The sequence below is a fragment of the Xiphophorus maculatus genome, chromosome 5 (genome assembly GCF_002775205.1).
Source record: "Xiphophorus maculatus strain JP 163 A chromosome 5, X_maculatus-5.0-male, whole genome shotgun sequence".
NCBI lineage: Eukaryota > Metazoa > Chordata > Actinopteri > Cyprinodontiformes > Poeciliidae > Xiphophorus > Xiphophorus maculatus.
In genome coordinates, this window is record NC_036447.1 from 29,499,803 (window position 1) to 29,514,325 (window position 14,523).

The 14,523-nt window shown below is 38.8% G+C and overlaps 3 protein-coding genes across 3 annotated transcripts; all 3 read left to right on the plus strand.

Moving 5' to 3' along the window:
• Positions 1-484: 484 nt before the first annotated feature.
• clrn2 (clarin 2) lies at positions 485-3,377 on the plus strand. The gene is made up of 3 exons (XM_005809391.2): positions 485-737; positions 1,486-1,665; positions 2,763-3,377. Exons 1-3 carry the CDS (start codon positions 485-487, stop codon positions 3,029-3,031), a joined length of 702 nt encoding a protein of 233 aa, XP_005809448.1. The 3' UTR covers positions 3,032-3,377.
• Positions 3,378-4,673: 1,296 nt separating this feature from the next.
• On the plus strand, positions 4,674-11,138 carry lap3 (leucine aminopeptidase 3). Its single transcript, XM_023334614.1, has 13 exons — positions 4,674-4,881; positions 4,964-5,079; positions 6,222-6,276; positions 6,355-6,460; positions 6,549-6,708; positions 7,304-7,468; positions 8,168-8,323; positions 8,439-8,563; positions 8,649-8,737; positions 8,822-8,924; positions 9,051-9,130; positions 9,299-9,411; positions 10,148-11,138. The coding sequence occupies exons 1-13, from the start codon at positions 4,789-4,791 to the stop codon at positions 10,332-10,334; spliced, it is 1,548 nt and encodes a 515-aa protein (XP_023190382.1). The 5' UTR covers positions 4,674-4,788; the 3' UTR covers positions 10,335-11,138.
• Positions 11,139-12,024: 886 nt separating this feature from the next.
• Positions 12,025-13,631, plus strand: med28 (mediator complex subunit 28). The gene is made up of 4 exons (XM_005809382.3): positions 12,025-12,237; positions 12,850-12,916; positions 12,996-13,108; positions 13,210-13,631. The coding sequence occupies exons 1-4, from the start codon at positions 12,079-12,081 to the stop codon at positions 13,411-13,413; spliced, it is 543 nt and encodes a 180-aa protein (XP_005809439.1). The 5' UTR covers positions 12,025-12,078; the 3' UTR covers positions 13,414-13,631.
• The last annotated feature ends 892 nt before the right edge of the window (positions 13,632-14,523 follow it).

A 14,523-nucleotide genomic window follows, 5' to 3' on the forward strand; every position in this document is an offset into this window, starting at 1 on the left:
GAGTTGATGCTTTCTGTTGACCTTTAGGGTCGTTGTTGTATGTCAACCACATCTGTCATTTGACTTTAAGAATGCGTTTAATTTTACAGCTGATTGAGCAGCTATAGACTATAAGCCATAAGGAATGATTGATTCAAAGTTGGAGTTGGAAAAGGTTAATTTCTCCTGTGAATACATGTGTGTGTGGGCGTCTGTCTGCGTGTGCGTGTGTGTGTTTGTTTGTGTATGCGCGGATAGAGTTTCTCCCGGTAAGAGATCTCCCTGACGCCCATAGATTCAATTTCTCCTCCCGTGTGACTTACACATGAATAGATGGAACATCACGCCGGGCCCAGCGGCTTTTCATGAAGCTTCATCGCTTCTCTCTTCCCGAGCTGAGAGGAGACGATGAACGACTCCGTAAACCCATGGTGATCACCGAGCCCGCCCCGCGGCCGCTGCCCGGCGTCCTCTTACCTTTCCCGGGGCACCATGGGCTCGTAAGATGCCTTCTCTGTGGAAACGAATAACATTCTCGGTGGCCTCGGCACTGTGTGTCGGCTCGGTGGCCCTCCTGGTGGTGGCCCTGTCCACAGAGCGGTGGGTTATCGGGCGGATTCTGTGTAAAACCGGGGTGGACATCGTGAACGCGTCCAGTCCGGAGATGGACCAGTTTATCGGGGACATTTACTACGGTTTGTTCCAGGGAGGAAAGACCAAGAGGTGCGGACTCGGGAACAGGCGCTCCAAAATATACAGTAAGATCCAAAGTGACTGTAAGGGAGAGATGTGGAGAGTACCCAATAATTATACACGTTCAAGTAACAGTAGCACTGCTTCAACTTTACTGAAGTTAAAGTAAAAAGTAGCCACCCAAGATATTACTCAAGAGTTTGGTAAAAAAATAAAAAGGCTAGTCATGTGACTGATCAAATCATCATTTAATATTTAAAAATGACATCATCAAAATATGAAGTTATATGAAAATGTTGGTATTTTAAGGACCAAAATGGGAATAATTCATGTAAATAACAGAATTACAAAATAACAAAATCAGATTAAGAAAAAATAATTTGAATGTAAAACTTATTAAACTTTAATATAGCTGAGTAAAAGCTTTTTTTTTTTTTACTTTTACTCAAATAAAAATATGTCAAAGTAGTGCTACTTTTACTAGAGTACTTTTTTGACTATTCATCTCTGATTAAAAATATAGAAAGTGAGGAAAACAAAAAACAAGCCTTAGAGCTTAAACACAATCTTCAACAACTTAAGATCAGATTTAGATCTTTTTTTATTATTATTATTATCTAGAACTAAAGCTTAATTTTAGGAGCTTTTTTTCACTTAAATGCTTCACAGGTCAAAGTTAAGTTGTTTATCAAGCAAATAAAGAACATGCTGTCAAATGGTTCTGGACTGAAAATAAATATCCAAGTAAAAATAAAGAAAGGCTCTTAGGTTTTCCTCCCTAAGCTCGTCCCTCTGGTCTGTGTGCCTCTGCAGTTTTTCCAAAGCTGGTGCAGACGCTGAATGGGGGTCTTCACATGATGGTGATTCTCTTCCTGCTGGTGGCGGTTGGCTTCGCCCTGGTCAGTCTGTCCTTCTCCATATACAACGCACGCAAGGTCCCCTACCAGAGCATAAAAGGGCACAAAGGACTTTACCTATGGAACTTCATTGCTGGTAAAAAAAAAAAAAAAACAACAAACAAACAAAAAAAACACTTCATTTTTCTGCTTTGCTTCAACATGTTTTGCCTTTCTTAGGCTTTTTTGTGTTATTTATTTATTTATCTTTGCAATTTGTCTCAACTAAATTACTAACAATTAAGCCCAAACATTTTTTTTATCCCTTGAATATTTAGGTTTAAAATTATTTTTCATTCAATCAAGTGGTTTGTGTCCACAATCCAAAGTGATGTAAAAAGTGTATTCATTAAAAACAATACTAGTAATTAATAATTCATAAAAACAAATTTTAATAGCTTTACAATAATCAAACACTTATGAGTGTTGCTGACTAAAAAAGTGTAGCTTTTTGCACGTTTCACTGATATTTGATGATTTATCTTTGATAATGAGGCCCAAGTCCAGGAGGTTCCAAGGCCTTGTTGCCATCTCCCTAATCTTTAGCTCATTTAGCAGAAGCTGGTATAACAGAGTGATTATCCACAGTGAAACATGTCCTGTAATGACATGAGCCTAAAGGCCACTCAGTGAGGAAGAAGCCATTCACCCAAATGAAACATAAAAAAGACATATTCCAGTTTGCAAATGTCCACCAGGACAAAGATCTTCATTTCTGCAGACATGTCCTGTGGTCTGATCCACTTCAGAGACAAGGTGAGACTCTTGGTCAGAACATTGGCCTCTGCTCAGGCTGATACCCCCTGTGGTGGTGGACGGGCCATAATTTCAGCCAAATAACATCAGTCAACATTTTTAGATTTTTTAGGAAAAAAAAAACGTGGAGATTTCTGGGCTTGAAAGTTAAACATTTGCCAGAAAAAAACATGACATTTTGAGGATAATCTCAGAAATGTTCTAGAGCAAAGTTCTAGAACCAAGGCTGTGAGTTTCAAAAGTCAACAAACATCAAACAGTTTTGACTTTTGAAACCTTAGAAATTTCTAAGATTTCTTTCTAATAAAATTCTGTAACTAATCTAGGAGTTTTTTTTCTCTTTTTTTATATCTACAATGCTCCTAATACTGTATACAGATATGATAAATATAGATAGTTAAATCTGAAGGGAAGTTAAGTACTTTCTTCTGTTTGCAGCTCTTTTTGGCGCCCTGGGTGTTCTTTGTTTCCTGGCAGCCGTGAAGCACCACCGTCTGACTGAGCGGGTGGCAAACCATGGAGAGAACCTCTTCGTCCTGGAGGTTCTGGATAACAGCCTGGACTGGTCCTTCTGGCTGGGAGTTGGCAGCGTTGGGACTCACTTTGTCGTTTGTGGAGTGGTCGCTATGAGTCGCATCAAGTTGCCCAAACCGGAGATCAAGAAGCCGGAAGAGCCCACAATCTCTGCCCTTGACCTGCTCTACTGAAGAACACACACACATGTTTGCGTGGCTATCTTTGTGGGGGCTTTGCATTGACTTCCATTCATTTCTACAGCCTAAACCTTACACTTAACCTAACCATAACAGAAACTCAATTCACACCTAATTCCTAAATCTAACCCCTGGCCCCAAAACAGCGTTTCCCCTTGTGAGGACCAGGCTTCGGTCCCCACAAGGAGCAGTCAGGAAAATGGTCCCCACAAGGTATTAGAAACAAACACACACGTGTTGCACACACACAGAAAAAGAGTTATTGGTTGTGTCTTCTGCTTTCAGCGTGGAAAGGAAAAGAAAAAAACACTTACTGACATTTGTGATGACACTGTTTTACTTATTTCACACTCATTCTCACTGAAAACTGGTTTTAAAGGACCTTAATGTTTATTTGTTCTTATTGGTTCTGAATAGATAATTGATGAAAAAGCAAACTTGTCCAGTTTAGACAGAGGGATTTATTGTTAGGTTTACTTTGGTACTGTGGACGATGAAGAGTGGTCCAACAGAATCACTCTGAACATTTTACGTTCAGTATTGTAAATTCGGTTTGTGTAGTAAATAAATGTCTGTAAATATGCTATTTATTTTTTCATTGTACATAAAGAATGTAAATTACAGACATTTAAAATATCATTCCCAGTTATCTGATCCTTTTTTTGTGTGTGTCTGGTTCCTATTCAAAGGCTCTTTTAAGGCATTATGTTACTCTGCATGATTGCCTGTTGGATCCATAGAATTAATTTTGAGTTTGTTCAAGAAGCATAAATGGGGGAAAAAAATTATCTTTGGTTTCTAACCAGTAGATATTTATGAATGTTTATGCAAGTCAAGAACTTTGATAATTTTATGGTAAAGTCCTGCATTTCTGAAAGACTGTTTAAGGTGGCCTAAGTTTGAGCGGGAAGTTTTTTTATTTGTTTAGGAAACCACCCAATGCAAACAATAAACTTGTAACAACCAAGCAAAAACCATTTTTTAAAATATAAGATTGCACGTAATTACATATATGATTCACTGTAGGCCCATGTTACAGTATCCACAGATAAATAAGCCTGTTGCATAATAAATTAAAATGACTTCAATAACTTTAATTGTGATGATTAACAATTTTGTAAAGACAATTATATTTACAGATCCATTTCAATTATGGTTTCAGTTGGGTGTGTGTCTTTTATTTCTGTTTTATTTATTATTTTTTGTTGTGTTTTGTTTAGGATATTTAACATATCTTCCAGTTCCAGTGTCAAGACCAATAAATCTAAATTTATTGGTCTTTCACAGGGCAAACTGCATTATCATGCTATTATTAACATATTACTTGAAAATGATCTTAAATCAACAATATATTATTTATTGCAATAATTACTGGGGAAGTTTATCATCAAACTTTGGTGTCGTGACAGACATGCCTATAACATTTTCCATATTTGGTCAAATTAGAATCATAAACCTTAATGCATTTTATTGTAAATTTACATGACAACTTACATTGAGTAGCAATTAACTGTAAAGTGTAACTAGAACGATCAGAGTTGCATTTAAAGCCACTTTGTACTCCGCAGGCAAAATGACACTTTGCCGCTAGGTGGCGACAAACCCCCGTCGTCCTATCTCGTCGGTGACGCCACTTTAACGCGACTCTGACGGGGTCGTCTGCCTTCCTTTCCCGCATGAGAAGCGCCTGACCTTCCAGTGAGGTAAAACTAGGATATCAACTCAGATTATTACATGTTGAGGAGGTGACAATGCTTGTTGTGAGGAAAGCTGCCCAGGCGGCCGCGAGGAAACATCTCTGCAGGCCGTTCTCTGCCTCACACACTCACCTGCAGGAGAGAAAGGTGAGTAGTTTACCAGGTGTTCAATGTTCCTGAGAGTCTCAGCAGCAGAGTGTGGACTGTGTGTGTGTGTGTGTGTCTGCAGGGTCTGGTCCTGGGAGTCTTTGAGAAGGACGGAGAGGAGGAAGGTGGTCACCTGACGGAGGCAGCAGCCAGGTTTGACCAGTCTGTGTCTGGAAAGCTCTCAGAGCTGCTGAAAATGTGAGTTGCTTCTTCTGTCAGCTGGTGTGATCCACAGTTTACATGTGCATCCCAGTAAAATAGAGTATCGTTAAAAGTTAACTGGCGATTCAGTTTGAAAAAGTAAAAAACGTGTCTGGATTTATTAAAAACACAGTGGGATATTTCTAGAGCTTTAGTGTTGTATTATGACCTTGGTTTGATTTGAACAACATGAGGAAGACTTGAACAACATGAGGAAGACTGCTGTCTTCATACAGTCAAATGTGTCTTTCTCGTAAACACTGGAGAACGTGCGTTAAACATCTTTCAGCCAGCTGAACAGCAGTGGAGAAAACTCCTGTCACTAGTAACTGGCTCATCTTTTACTGCAATAACTAAACACACCAGAAAGTTTATGGTCACATTTTACCTCGGAATTATTGCCAGTTTTTGACTTTTCATGGATGCTGGTGGATTGGGTCTGTCACCATAACAGATTTTGCTGGATGATAAATTGTCCCTAAAGTTACTGCGATAAACAATAATGTTGTTGCTATGAGATCATTTTTAAGTAACATAATTGTTATAGCATAATGATGCAAGAACACATTCTCAGAGATCAATAAACTTTCAATTCTAATGATAGTTTAACACTGGAAGTGGAAGACATTTTAAATATCCAAATGCAAAAAACAACAAATAAAACTAAATTATGAATACTCTGTAAGCAAAATTGTTCTCCATAAAAGGTGCTGGTTGAGACCAAAGCATCAGACTGAAGACATCCAGAGAGAGAGAGAGAGAGAGGCAAACAATAATTCATGCAAATGGAAATTATGAAGCTCCTGTTAAATGAGTTATTACTTATTTTGTCATGTCTAGTAATAATGCACCGATTACTATTTTTACTTCAGATACGATACAGATATCTGAGGCTTAGTATTGGTCGATACTGATCCAATACAGAAAAACAGTGAAAAAATGTTTTCAATATCGGGCCCAATACAGATATTAATATCAGATCGGTGCATCTCTAGTCAATGGGTCTGCTTGTTATTTTTACTATATTTCTTTTCTCTTATGTTTATTTTACTTATTCAGGAAATGGGATGACTGCAAAATGAATAAACTATTTATGGACAGCAGTTGAGTGTTTTTAAACGTTTTGTTTTTGCCCCCAGTTCTGGACCTGGTCTCAAGAAAGGCAAAAGCAGACTGTTCTATGGGATTCACCAGGTAACAAGACGCTGCTTTATCACTTCACTCCCCGTCTTCTAATGGCGACAGAGTAAAACGTGCTCTGATCTCCATCAGGACTTCCCCTGTGTCGCAGTAGTCGGGTTGGGCAAAGACAGTGAAGGAGTGTGTGGGGCTGAGAAGTGGCACAGCAGGAAGGAGAACATCAGGCAGGCCGTGTCTGGTACGATCCGCTCCGGCGTCTGATCTCACATACGGTTTCAGAAATGGTTTTGCTGATGTTTATATATGTACATATTCTTTTTGTTCAGCTGGCTGTCGGACTCTCCAGGAATTGGAGGTGGGTCACGTTGAGGTGGACGATTGCGGTGACGCCAAGTCGGCAGCAGAAGGCGCCGTTCTGGGATTGTTTTCCTACGATGAACTGAAGTCTAAGAAGAAGACCAGAGTGACCTCACAGCTCCATGGAAGGTAACCTGAGCTTTTAAAATCTTTTGATTAACAAGAAAAAGAGCAACATGTTTCTTTCTAAGTACAAAAAGTATTTTCTGAAAACCTCTGACTACATTTTTTAATTTAAAAAGAATTTTTTGTTTTTGTTTTTTTTGTTTAAGTAATTTTTTTAAAAGGTTTATTCTTTTTTTTCCCCTTGATTAATCTATTTTGTATTATTGTATTTTCTTTCCTTAAAACATGTATCTCTATTTACCTTGCTTAAATTTGTCCTGTGTTTGTTTCAAAGTGAACTCTTGCTTTTGATGTGCTGTTTATTAATGCAATATCTGTCTGTTTTGCACATTTTGGTTCAATAAAGATAAAAACAAACAACAAAAAATATTTTCAATCTTTTTTTTAACCACCCAATATTACAACTTGACTTCCACAAGCTATCTTTTCCTTTGTCCTTTTTCTAAATCTTTATAGAGATTCTGTATTTCATTATTTTCTCTCTCTCTTTTTTTACATTCAGCTGAACATTTGAGTTTTTTACTCTTCTGTATTTTGAGTATTTCTCAGTCTGCAGGTTCTCTGGCACCACTGACCGTCCCTCTCTGTGTCTCACCAGCGCTGACGTGGACGGCTGGAAGAAAGGCATCATTTATGCAGAAGGTCAAAACCTGGCACGTTTTCTCATGGAAGCTCCGGCCAATCGGATCACTCCTACTGCTTTCGCCAACACCATGGAAGAGAGACTGGCTCCGCACGCTGAACGAGTCACCATCAAAAAACGGTTTGTTGGGTTTTTTGAGACCATTTCCAATTCATATATTGATAATGATATAATATTGCATAAACTCTATTTTTGTAAAAAAATTAAAATAAAAAAATATATATATACTATATATATACTGTATATATATATTTATATATATATTATATATATTTGCTTTCTTATTAACTTGTTTTTATACTTGCATCCTAATTTACCTTTTACCTATTTGTACATTTGCTTATTTATGTACTGTATTTTCTTGCTGTAAATACTGTAATTCTTAATTTATTGTCTTATTTATGAAATTACTTGTATTCTTTCTGGTTTTTCCACTGACAAATTAGATTTGCCGAACTGTTTTTTCTTTCCTTGCTTAAATATCTGCATTTTAAGTTATTAATTTACTCAACTATCTTAACTTTAATGATTGAGATATTAGTATGATTTGCTTACTTACTTATATGTATTGACTTGGTTGCTTTACTTATTTATGAACTTCTTTTTTACTTTGTAACTTTTTATTTATTGTGTTTATTTGTTACCAACTGTTTGCTGCTATGACTGAGAATATGCTGATGTTGGTGGTTAAATATTTCCAGTGTTTATCTTGTGAGATTATGATTATTGACAATAGCAGAGAGAGAAGACTAGGTCTCACTTAGCACATAACCAGATTTATTATTATTACTTATTGGTGTTTGTGTATTTTATCTGAAGATCAAAGGCCTGGATGGAGGAGCAGCAGATGGGAGCGTTTCTCAGCGTGGCGCGGGGCTCAGAGGAGCCCCCTGTCTTCCTGGAGCTGCACTACAGCGGCTCAGCAGACAGCCAGCAGCCACTGCTGCTGGTGGGGAAAGGCATCACGTTCGACAGGTTCATCACAAACACACTCACGACTCATATTGATTATGATCATGTTGTCTCATTGTTAGTAGGCTGTGTGTGAGCTTTGCCCCCCACTGATCCCCATGTGTGTGTGTGTGTTCAGCGGTGGCATCTCTCTAAAGCCTTCTCAATCCATGGACGCAATGCGAGCCGACATGGGCGGAGCCGCCACGGTTTGCGCCTCCATTGTTGCCGCAGCGGCTCTGAAGCTCCCAGTGAATATCGTTGGTGGGCTTCTTCTTATTCCTTTCTGCCAATGCCTCCATTTTTATTGTGCCCAGACCAACATCCTCCATGTTTGTGCTCGGAGCAGGTCTGGCGCCGCTGTGTGAGAACATGCCCAGCGGGAAGGCCACTAAACCAGGCGATGTTGTCACGGCCAAGAACGGGAAGACAATCCAGGTAAATGAAGACGTGTGATTGGTCCAAGCAGCTCCCTGACTGTGTGTTTGTGTGTTTACTAATGAGGTTTATTGTTTCATGAAGGTGGATAACACAGACGCAGAGGGCAGACTGATCCTGGCTGATGCTCTCTGTTATGGACACACCTTTAACCCCAGAGCTATCGTTAACGTTGCTACGCTAACAGGTGAGATCAGGTAGCAAGATTTACCGCTGCTACTCTGTGTTGTTATATGTGTTGTTATTATGTTATTAACTGAATAGAAGCGCTGTAGAGAAATGGTGGTTGACGGTGTAGGACCTCTTGTTGCAGGCGCCATGGATGTAGCTCTGGGCTCGGCGGCAACAGGAGTGTTTACCAACTCAGACTGGCTGTGGGAGCAGCTGCAGCAGGTAGACAGGAAGCACAGCAACACTCACTACTGTACCAGCTTCTCTGTTGGCTTATGCTCTGTGTGTGTGTGTGTGTGTGTGTGTGTGTGTGTGTGTGTGTGTGTGTGTGTGTGTGTGTGTGTGTGTGTGTGTGTGTGTGTGTGTGCGTGTGCGTGTGCGTGTGCGTAGGCAAGTGTTGTGACAGGTGACAGAGTTTGGAGGATGCCTCTGTTCCAACATTACACCAAGCAGGTCACTGACAGCCAGCTGGCTGACCTCAACAACATCGGCAAATACAGTCGGTACGTAGCGGACCGCTGCTACACTCTGATCCAGTTTTACCTGAGTGGCTTTACATTGAATCCCTTCTCTTCATTTCTTGCTTTTTTGCTTGACTCTTATTTTTTTTTTTTTACTCCTTCTCACTCATTCTTCCTTGTTTCCTTTTGTGATTTATTTTTGCTTGCACTCTTTCTTTCTTCTCTTTCTTTCTGTCCTCTTACTGCTTTACTCTTTCATTCTGTTCTTTCTTCCTTCCTTATTTCTTTCTTCCATCATTTCTTATTTCGGTCTTTCCTTCCTTCCTGTCTCCCTTCCTTTTTTCTATTCTTCCTCCTGTCCTTTCCCTCCTTCCTTACTCACATTTTTTGTCCGCTTTATGATTTTTGCTATGAAGAAATATAGATTTATGGTGTTTATAAAACTGACTGTAAAGTTGAGAAAAGTCCGTGAATTTAATTCTGGATCAGTCTGACATTTGAGCATGATAACTATGAAGGAAGGCTTGATGGCTTCTTTTTCTTTTCTTATTTTTGTTTTATAACTATAATAATAATTGTAGTAATATTCAACAATAATAAAAAAACCATAATTAATTTTTTCTTTTTGATTGATTCAATGCAAGACAATTCTGTGAGCAATTACTTTATTTCAGAAAAACAAAGTAATTTTATTAACTGGTTAATAAAAACAAAGTCATTAACAGGGTGAAAGTGGCCTGACCGCCTCCTGACCCAGCTCTCTGTTTATCCTGTGCAGTTCTGGCGGCGCGTGCACAGCCGCCGCCTTCCTCAGGGAGTTCGTCACGGCTCCTCACTGGGCTCACCTGGACATCGCTGGAGTGATGAGCAACAAAGATGAAGTTCCCTACCTCAGGAAGGGCATGTCCGGGAGGCCGACCCGCACGCTGGTGGAGTTTGCTGCCAGGCTGGCCCACAGCGGCTGAGAGGAGGATCAGGAGCAGATCTGACGAAGAGCGGGACTCTCCTGAGTCAGAGATCACACAACTAACATACATATGAATATAACAGATGTTACATAGGTAACATAGATGAGCTAATACAGATTTATATTGAGTATTAGTATTACACTGTGCTGTGAAATGATATTTGGCCTCTTTCAGATTTCTCCTGTTTTTATTTTTTCACACTTAAAGCTAAAATATGTAACTTATATATAGATATATATATATAAACATATTTATTGAAATTGTCACTATGTCTTATGAGATGGATAATCTGAGAAAAAATCCAGCTCCTCTGCCTTCTCCCAGTGATAACTAGAAATGACCAATCAGAGCCAGGAGGCGGGTCATAGTGCTGTCAATCACCCTCTGTGTGGCTGCTCAAACAGAGCGTGATTAACCTCAAGTAGAGGGCAAATACTTGTCAACATAGGTCCAGGTCGGTTTGGGAAGATTTTCTTCTATATAATGCAAGTCTAAATTCAAAAATTGCATTTTTTTTGTATGTTTTTTGTGGGGTTATCTTTCTCATATTAACATTAATTTGATCTGAAATGGGGGTTAAAAAAATCAAGATGAAATCTGTGAGGGACAGATCAGTTTCACGGCATCGTAAAATAACAAACATATTTTGTTACAGCAATCATTGTTTCCAGCACATTTTTTGCAATTGACATGTTTTTAAAATGAGCTGTAATTGCTTATTAAAATCATCGGTTGTTTTTTACAGAGTATGTTCCGCCCAGGCTGAAGGAATGTGAAAATTAAACATTTAATACTGTTAAATATTGCCTTATCTACCACTTATTTAAAAACTAAATCCATCAGTTAAATTGAGAATATTTATTCAGTGACAAAAAAAAAAAAAAAATATATATATATATATATATATATATTTTTTTTTACAAAATAACTGTTTTCACTAAAACATATTGTATGCTTTGGTTTTTTGTGTTGATGGGTATCTGTGGAGTTTAAATTATCTCTCCATTACTTTTTTTTATCTGTGGGTATCAGTATGAGACCCAGTCGGCCGTTTCTTTATCTTTTTTTCTTTGGCGCTGAAATATATGTTTCTATAAATGTTTCTACATTTATAGAAACATTTACAGTTTTTACAAATCTTTTCGGTGGTGTCAATAGTTTCGCCAGCACTGTATCCTGCATGTCAAAACCACCACGGTTAAAATGCCAGACATTGTCCATTGTTCAAATGTTGTAAATTCCTCCATCAACCAGCCTATTAGTTTGTATTTGTTCCTAATCGGATATCGCATTGTAAACTTATCTTGATTTTTTTGGTTTTAGTCAGATTGTTTTTCTACATTTCATAAGCTACATTGACTCTTAGAAATTATTTTTGATGTATAAATCAGCCGATTTATCCTTATGGATAAAAACACCTTGATGAAGCTTGGAGAATTACTGTTTATATCAAAACTTCAGCAGCAACAGCAAAATTGAATCTAAACAATTATAAATAAATTATTAATCAATGCCGATTTTTATTCTGTCAGATTATTTCTATTTTGAGATTGGATCTCGTTATTTTTCTTCCACTTATTATTTACTGTAGAGTATTGCTCGTTGTGCATCTTTTCACCTCATTTATATTCATAAATTATTATATTCGTTCATTAGTTATTTAGTTCTCTTTGCCGGGTACCCTTTATCGCTGTATCAATGCAGTGCGCATGCGCGTTACCCGGATGGCAGACAGTGGAAGATGGCTTCGTCCATGAACGGTATGTTTCAAGGCCAGCAGCCGCCCGGTGCTCATCCCGTTGGGGGGCCTCCTGGACCGGCTCAGCCGAGCTTTTCCGGTACCGCTCCCCGGGTTCAGGGGAACAACACCCTGGTGGACGAACTGGAGGCTTCCTTCGAGGTAGGAGGTTAGAGGGCTACATTAGCTCTGTTGTTAGCATTAGCTGTTGTGGCTAACACACATACTCATTTATGAGCTAACTGTAGTTAAAATGTAGCATTTTCTATGAGTTGACCAGTTACAAACTGGAGCTTCAACTCGCCGTTTCACCGAACCATAATCACAATTTTACGACAACATAATGGGACCATTGTAGGTTGAAAGAAAGAGTAATAGTCCGCAAAAATAAAAAAAACTTTTTTCTTTATCAAACTCAAAAAAAAAAAGTTTGCAAATTTTTTTTTCAAAGTGGAAAATGTTTGACTTGAAACTCAGAAATTTCCCAAAAAATATTTCTAGAAAAAAATGCTTTAAAATTTTTCCGTTTTTTTTTAGCTGCAATTTACTCATTTCTTTCTTCTACGATGGCATTAGTACACGGTCGTACAATTTCAAAAACAAACAAAAAAAACCACACACATAAATGTAGGTGACGACAGTTTAACACACATGACTAGAAAAGCAGAGTTAATTCTGAATATTGATATTATATATATATATAATATATTTTTAAAAATTCCACTTTAAGTCTCTGATAGTTTCTCTCTGAAAGCTGCTCTGTTTATCTTCCAGGCTTGTTTTTCATCGTTAGTAAGTCAGGACTATGTGAACGGTACGGATCAGGAGGAGATTCGAACCGGTCAGTCTGCTGCATTGTTATATTGGAATCGTTTGCTCGTGGTAGTGTGTGTTTCAAAGCGTTCATGCTTATGTTGAAGGCGTGGACCAGTGCATCCAGAAGTTCCTGGATGTGGCTCGGCAGACTGAGTGCTTCTTCCTACAGAAGAGGCTTCAGCTCTCTGTGCAGAAACCAGAGCAGGTGTTGAAAGAGGTAAACATTTGGACCAAACTGACATTTATGGGTTGCTAATTCCTTGCCTTCAGTATACTGTGGCTTCCCTCCTCTCAAGTCCAGTTCTTCTCTCTCTCCAGGACGTGTCGGACCTGCGTAATGAGCTGCAGAGGAAAGAACTGCTGGTCCAGAAGCATCTGGCCAAGCTGCACCACTGGCAGCAGGTGCTGGAGGACGTTAGCGGTCAACATCGTAAACCCACAGACCTTCCCCCTCCGGGACCACTAGCCTTCCTGGAACAGGCCTCGGCTAGTCTGCCCCCAGCTCCTCTAAAACCCAGCTAAGACACCAAAGCGCCTTCTCATCTGTAGAAGCCGCCATGTTGAAGGAGAAGCTCCATCAGGACGGATACATGCGTTTAGGTTTGTAGACTGTATAGACGACTGTCGTTGGACCGATGTACATTTTTACTTTTACGGAGTTTTTTTCTAGTGTTTGATGTAAATATTTTTTAATGTAAAAATAAAATAAACGAGTCTGATACTATTTTCTCACCACATGACGTCAGAGCATGACTAAGGATTTTCATTGGTCTGTAATTTGGTAAAACTTTCAGTACAAACACTCAACATGCGCATGAATGTGATATTAAAGAGGCAGCATCATGTGTTTTTTTAGGCACATAGTGCTATTTTATAGCACAATCAAGTAACTTACCTTCAGCTGTTATAAAAACGGTGAATATATCAAATATGAGGTAGAAATTTGACTTTATAATTTAACACCTTCCATGTTTGTCGATGACTTTCAGAAAGTCATCACATCATGGCTCCTCTATTAACCCTTTAACAACGTTTTTACCAGTGTTTCACTGAGAAGTAGCTCCCATAATGAGCCCAGCTAATGTGCAGCTCCACCAGGTGTTTGCTAATTGCTGCTGGCTAGTCTGAAGGAGCTGAGTGGGGGAGTCACGGCGGAAGGCTTCTCTGTGAGGCAAAAGCTTGGAAACTGCAGCTCTGAGGAAGTACAGCTCAATGGTTGATGAAATGAATGGAGATGAAAGGATCAAAGCAACACTCCATGTATGTTTTGATGAGAGAATAATAGTAACATGATGTAAAGCTCAAAAAAATGTTTTTTTCTTTACATAATACTTCCCATTAATGGACTTTTTTTTTCACTTGAATGAATAGAGTCTAACACAAAAACAGCAAGTTGGTGAACAGGTGTATTTTATATCTATACTTAGAGTTGGGTAAATCCCACAAATTGCAGAAAAACTTAAGTTATTTATTTATTTTTAGCCATCAACAAAGTTCTGGCGTAAGAAGTTAATATCTGACTTCTGAGCAGAAACAGTGGAGCTCGTTTGTTTCAACTGGTTGGCTTTGAGGGGCAGGGATGGATAAGGAAAGCTAACATCGAATGTCTGGAGTGGTGAATATTTATACAAT

Coding starts and splice junctions, on each gene's coding strand:
- clrn2 (XM_005809391.2), top strand. CDS start 485: ATGCCTTCTCTGTGGAAACGAATAACATTCTCGGTGGCCTCGGCACTG. Junction 738..1,485: donor CAGGCGCTCCAAAATATACA/GTAAGATCCAAA, acceptor GTGCCTCTGCAG/TTTTTCCAAAGCTGGTGCAG. Junction 1,666..2,762: donor CCTATGGAACTTCATTGCTG/GTAAAAAAAAAA, acceptor TTCTGTTTGCAG/CTCTTTTTGGCGCCCTGGGT.
- lap3 (XM_023334614.1), top strand. CDS start 4,789: ATGCTTGTTGTGAGGAAAGCTGCCCAGGCGGCCGCGAGGAAACATCTC. Junction 7,469..8,167: donor CGAGTCACCATCAAAAAACG/GTTTGTTGGGTT, acceptor TTTTATCTGAAG/ATCAAAGGCCTGGATGGAGG. Junction 8,564..8,648: donor GCTCCCAGTGAATATCGTTG/GTGGGCTTCTTC, acceptor TGCTCGGAGCAG/GTCTGGCGCCGCTGTGTGAG.
- med28 (XM_005809382.3), top strand. CDS start 12,079: ATGGCTTCGTCCATGAACGGTATGTTTCAAGGCCAGCAGCCGCCCGGT. Junction 12,917..12,995: donor TCAGGAGGAGATTCGAACCG/GTCAGTCTGCTG, acceptor CTTATGTTGAAG/GCGTGGACCAGTGCATCCAG. Junction 13,109..13,209: donor CAGAGCAGGTGTTGAAAGAG/GTAAACATTTGG, acceptor CTCTCTCTCCAG/GACGTGTCGGACCTGCGTAA.